Raw genomic sequence first — 6,364 nt, 5'->3', positions numbered from 1 at the left:
AGACAAAAAAAAAAAAAGAATCTTCTGTGTCTGAATGTGTCCCTTTGATATAGTATTGTACACTATAACTATTTACCCTTTTGGAGCTCAATAATGGGAATGAAGAAGGATGAATCTTGTCTGAATGTGTCTTTTGTACAGTATTGTAAACTGTTACTATTCATCTTATGGAGCTTAAACATGGGAATAAAGTTTTTATAGATTTCGTTTTGAAAGGTACTCTGCAAACTTTAAAAAAAAAGGCTTAAGAGCTTATTAAAATATAGTTGACAAAATGAGCATACAGCCAATAAGTCACAGGCAGAACATATCATTACGTCCGTCTGAATGACCGCAGATGCTTATGTTCTAGGAATCGCGTAGAAATACGTTATTGAAGGATACCATGCGGGAGCAGTGTATCCCAAATCTAGTGGAATCGTGGTACCAAATATTACAGACTTATCAGCACACAAACTCTGAACTGACATGCCAGTGCCTTGAAGTGATTGGAGCCTATGTCTCATGGATAGATCTGACATTGATTGCAAATAACAGGTATGTATATACTATATATTGTTTCAAAACATCGAACATTACACCATACTGTAACCATATTCGAACATGGCTAGTAGTGATTGCATGGCATATGTATAAAAATTGTTGAGATGACGGGTATAGCTATTACCCTTGCCCCACACACATGGCAGTACAGGTTTTTGTAGCAGCTGTGACATCTAAGCAAAAAGGGGTCACGGTTTTTGGCAGATAGTGGTGCTTTCATTGCTAATACTCAGCAATGCAATAGATAATCTTCCGGCACTTCTAATTTGCCTAGGAGAGTCGGTCCTCTCTGGCAGCCAGGATCTGTGTTGTTGGGTGAAGTAAAAGACTGACTGTATAAATTTAGACTGGGTAGTGACAGTGGAGGGTGTAAGACCAAGCACTTTCAAACATCTGCCTTGTTTGTTTGTAGTAATGTGCTGAGAGGCATATGTGAAACAGATCCACCAAAGTATATACACTAAGTTATGCTTGTATTGTTGGAATTCTGAATAAAATTGTAGGATTGGTTTGGAGTTTAATCCTTTAGATAACCGCAAATGAACACAAAAGAGCCATATTAATATCGCAGCACTTGGATCAGGTGTATAAATGGCACAGGGCAAAGGGCAATGGAATGTTGTAATCTACAGCAGGTAATGACGCAAGATGTTTATAATACTCAAGTGTAGTTAGTTTCCCTGATATAGGTGATTGTGTTGGCTGATTTTGTTTAAAAACTTCCCCTAATTTACAATGCAGAATTCCTGCAAAAACTAGTTTCATTTCAAAAAGTATTTTATAGATGTATTATCAAATACAACTGGAAGTACATTATTTAACAATAGGTTTGACCAGCATAAATGATCTACAGCACAAGGAAGTGCATGATAATGAATAGACCTGCATGCTTTTATTTCTGTATTTGCAGTTCTTCCCCCATTTTGTTATTTTGCATGTTTGACTTACTTTGTTCTAAACTGATGACTGTTACCTCCTTTTGTGCTAATCTCTCAGATTTATTAACATGCTGCTTGGTCACATGTCAGTGGAAGTTCTCCGTGAGGAAGCATGTGACTGTTTGTATGAAATTGTAAATAAGGGAATGGATCCTATTGATAAAACCAAACTAGTGGAATCTTTGTGTCAAGTATTACAGTCTGCAGGATTCTTCAGCATTGAACAGGTTTGTGACACTGCTGATTGAGCCCATGCCAGGACATGTTATATTTAGTTATGTATCAGTTTTATGTTAATTTTGGTCTTCAAGTCAGTTGCTATCATTTTACTTTTATACACAGTGAAGCAAGTTTTTAAAATGAATGGTTTACTTTAGGTCCACAGAGAACTGATTCCTTGGGTGCTTTAATGAGCACTTAAAAACGCTTCCTAGTTAGTAGTTACTTTGATCTAGCCTTGTCCCTATCAGCCCATGGGGCTGTCCAGCACAGTGAAGGTCCAATACAGAGGCACATAATTGCTAATTTTTAACCAAGATGTGAAGTGTTTAGTTTTTACCTATAAGCACAGTTCTGGGCTCTAGTGTTATAATGAAGGTGCGTTCAAAGGATGTGCAGGTACCTTTTTTATCTTGTATGCTATAATAGGGTTATTTTCCATTTCTCATGTTTAATTCTGTATAATGTAAAACATTTTGCAAATCTAGCAACATGAGTAGAAATCCCACGTACCTGCAATTACAGGCCTGGAAACTCAAGTGCAGACATTGCACTACCATACCCCCCTAGAGATGTACATGATTTGTTGTTCAGTGCTACAGCACCCAGCAAAAATTGAAATATCAGCTTTTGTGTGAGCCTACCATTGAGGTATATCTGCAAATTAATGTGGAGGCTGCCATAGGTGAGCAGTTTCCTGTCTGTCACCCTTATCCTGTGGCTTCAATACTTTAAGTCACTGTCCTGAAACAAGTATGCAGGTTAGGTATTTTGACTTCAAATGCTGTATGCTTGTTCCATGTCAGTGACTCAGGATATACTGAAGCCAGAAAGACAAGCTAGTGTTATTAGAAGGGGTGCATCACTGGCAGCCTGCCCATTTCTCTCAGTACAGGTTGTCCTTCTACTCCACAAAGAGCAAATCGTCATAATACTGAGTCACAGATTTCTGTGATTGTTAGTGAGTCACTCCTCCCCATGTAATGGAAATAAAAGACCAGTTTGAAGTCCAGCCTGGTGACAACAATGGCTTCAACTGTTGATATGGTGAAGTGAGCATAGCCATCCAGGAATAGAAAGTGTGTTATTCACAGGAGTCTGAAAAGGAAAACAAATGCAGTCACTATGTCTAAGGACTGGTAAGCTGCCATATATTTTTGTTTTTGGGTTTAGATATTCCTTGAAGCACATTGCTGTAAACGTCAAAGGATGGGTACCATTTTAACAGAAAATAACGGTAGCATAGCTGTAGTGTTGCGCTGTGCATCCAGTTTAGCTTGAATGGATATCAGGCTAGCCTGCATGACATGCAGTGAAACACTGCAATTTACCCCCATCTAGGATTTTGAGTCCTATTATGTTGTTTCAGAGACTCTAAGCATTGGTGAGGGTTTTTCTTGATCACAGGGTGTTAAATCTTGGACCATTGGGTTATGCTGCTACCTTCAGGCTAATAAACTGGCAAATTAATCAAAGCTGCAGGGCAGCTCTGCATAACCTCAATCACTCCCAGCCTGTCTCAGCTTTTTTCAGTTGTCCTTGGGTCCTCTGGAGGGAAATCGTCTTGGCACTTTTGGCACAAGACATTCCTGAAGCCTGAGTTTTTAAAGTGTTGTTACCAAAGGCTACAAGCTGGAGTTTCTCTCCCCATTTCCTGTTGAATCTTTAAAATGTTCTCAGACGGGCACATTTCTAAACATGTCCTAAGTCAGCTCCTCTCTCAAAGGGTCATACTGCATCTTCCGGAGGCAGAAATGTTCCAGGCGTTTTACTCCAACATGCATTGTTCCCAATGCCAAGGAATGGTTTTGCTGGAACCCTTCTATTGCTTGGAGTACCTAGGCTTGGTCTGGGACAAAACATTGTCCAGGGTCTTCCTACCACGGGAGAAGTTGCTGTCGCTCTGCTCCCAGATTCAGACCCTACAGTCCAAGAACCATCCAACCATTCACTTTTGCATAAAAGTTCTCGGCCTCGGTATCCTCCTTCGAGGCAGTTCACTTTGCTCAGTTTCACCCTGGGCCGTGGCAGCTCAAAATCTTTGCTGTATGGGGACAAACAGGTTCGATCCCCAGATCTTCCCATCTTGTTTGTCCAGCAAGGTGAAAATTGCCCTAGCGTGGTGGATATTCATTCTGGCACTTGAATCCAGGAAATCCTTTCTTCAATGTCTTCGGATGTCTAGGGGACCTGGTCACTGGGATCCTTTAGCCTTCGTGGTAGATGCCTTGGTGACTCTGGAATGAGTGATCTACTTGTTGTGTCCTCCTGAAGCTCTTCCCTCGCATTGTTTTCAGGATTGAGACCGAAGACATTCCTGTAATCCGCATTGCCCCAGCTTGCCCGGGAGGCCCTGGTATGCAGATGTGAACAAACCCCTGGCAGACTTTCTGTGGGCACTTCTAGGCTGTCCAGTATTCCACCCTACTTCTCGGTCACTGGTTTTAACAGCATTGCTGTTGAAGCCCAAGTCCTAAGAGATTTGTCATCTCTACACTCCTTAATGGAGAACTATGAGGTGAGTGGAAATCACTCATCCTCATAGTTGGAGCCGACTTGTGACAATGAACCTGTCACACGTCGGCTCAGTAGATCAAGAAGTGAGCGACTGCATAACGTCGCTCACTCACTTTGACAGTCACCGCTCCCCGCAGGGATTCCTCCCCTCCCCGATCCTCCAGCGCTGACTGGAGGAACGGAGGGGGTGGGAACAGCTGGCTCTGTCTCTAGATAGTCAGAGCCAGCTGTCATTCACGCAGCTGGGTGGATCTCGACAGCATTGTCGGGTTCCGTCCCCGGCTGCGGCAGCCTCAGTATACCGTGAGCTGTAGCTCGCGATGTACTGAGCTTTGGGTCACGGAAGGAGGTTAGTATATGTCTTCCCGTGACCTTAAAGAGAACTATGGGGAAAAACACTTAGCCCATAGTTCTCTTTTAAGGCTAGAAAGTCGACCTTCCATAAGGTCTACCATCACACCTATAAGATGTACTTTGCTTGGTGCAAGGCCAGCAAATTCCAATCCAGATTAGTCTGGGCTAGCGTTTTGGCCTTTTGTATCTTCAAGGGTACAAAAGGCCAAAACGCTAGCGCAGCCCCCCCTCCCCCGTTTGTGGTCCGGTGACTCTGTGGGACCTCAATCTGGTTAAAATTTTGCTAAGGCCTGTGTGGTCCCCGCCCCCCTTACACCTTAACCAGGATGTTGTAGTATCATCCCGATGTCCTGCTTCAAAACGCCCTAAAAACATTTCCTACACTGTTTAGACGTAGTTCGGGAGGTCAGAGTTTACCTTCTATTTGCAAGTCTGACTCCTCGTTTTTCCTTTGGATCCATGCATGGCACAGCAGAATTCCTGATCTAGTTTTTCTAGTTAGATTCGTCAGACCATCTTTTATCAAATTCTATCAGGTGGCTGTTCAGGCCTCTGATGATTCCAGTTTTGGTTGAAAAGTTCTTCAGGCAGCCCTGTACTCATTGGGCATGCCTCTGTTCTGATTTTTCTTACCTGTTCAGGTTGTTATATTTTGGACCTGTTCGGTTGTCTCTCTGTTGGACTGCTTGTGAATGTCCTAGTGGCTTAATATTTAATTTCCCCTGTCCTGTGCAGGTAAGACAAACAGGATGATTGTCTTACTGCATAATCCATTTATATTAGTACATCACAGGATTTTTTCTGTTTTCTGCGATCCACTCTGCACTGCTTGCTACACAACTGAGGCGGAGTGGGAGGGGCGGGGCTTGGATTGATTTGCCGGTGTCCCAGTCACCTGAAGCTAGCTGCATAACCCGTGGTCTAACAATTCACATTGTCCTGTGATGTGATGTAATGTATTTTACAGGCAAGGCAAAAATCCTACTTATTTATTTTTTAAGTCCCTTATTTTGCATACTGAATTATGTGCGTGTTTGACTGTTAAGAATTTTTGTATGTTAGCAAAACTCATTCAGGAACATGATCTAATTGTAATTTTATATAAGCCAATGTCTCAGTTAATGATTGAAGTATGTATCGGTTATTTCTTAGAGGCTTGAGATCTGCTCCTAAGGTTATTTATTTTGAAGTGTTTCCTATACCAGGCTCTTGAACTTGTTTTAATGCCTGTGATCCTGTCAGATAAGGTTATCAAAAAAACATTTTAAAAAATTTGTCTTGACATTCTGCGATTTAAAGACATAATTGTTCCAGTGCTGAACTTGTAAGCGTGTTCAATTCTGGTTCTCCCATGAATACAATTTCTGCATAATTTGCTCCAGGAAGAAGATGTGGATTTTCTGGCCAGGTTTTCGAAGCTGGTGAATGGGATGGGACAGTCGCTGGTGGTTAGCTGGACTAAACTGGCAAAATCTGGTGATCTGAAGAATGCACAGGACACACTGCAGTGCATTGAATCCAAAGTGCCTCTGATGTTGCAGTTGCTCATCCATGAAGATGATGACATCTCTTCCAACATAATTGGATTTTGTTACGAGTATTTACATATCTTAAAACAAGTAAGCGACCTCTTAAAGGAAATGTATAGTTTTGCTTATATTTTTAATATGGCCAGGAGAAAAAAATGGGATATAGATAGCCAAAACAATCCTTGGCTTTAACCCTTTCCTGTTCTGCCCAAAATAATGGATTTGGCTTTACTTACACTTTTAGTATCTGTGGCAAGAAGTGTA

The 6,364-nt window shown here is 41.8% G+C and overlaps 1 protein-coding gene across 1 annotated transcript in view; it reads left to right on the top strand.

The window, feature by feature from the left end:
• XPOT (exportin for tRNA) overlaps nt 1-6,364 on the top strand; it is a 37,436-nt gene that overhangs the window by 5,053 nt on the left and 26,019 nt on the right. The window contains exons 6-8 of the mRNA XM_018563399.1: nt 353-537; nt 1,540-1,708; nt 5,954-6,190. Coding sequence (XP_018418901.1) covers nt 353-537; nt 1,540-1,708; nt 5,954-6,190 — 591 coding nt within the window. The remainder of the gene's footprint in view (nt 1-352; nt 538-1,539; nt 1,709-5,953; nt 6,191-6,364) is intronic.

Source organism: Nanorana parkeri, unplaced genomic scaffold (genome assembly GCF_000935625.1).
Source record: "Nanorana parkeri isolate BGI_ZX_2015 unplaced genomic scaffold, ASM93562v1 scaffold661, whole genome shotgun sequence".
NCBI classification, from domain to species: domain Eukaryota; kingdom Metazoa; phylum Chordata; class Amphibia; order Anura; family Dicroglossidae; genus Nanorana; species Nanorana parkeri.
The sequence above is the reverse complement of the archived record's forward strand: the minus strand, read 5'-3'. Positions and strand labels throughout refer to the sequence as shown.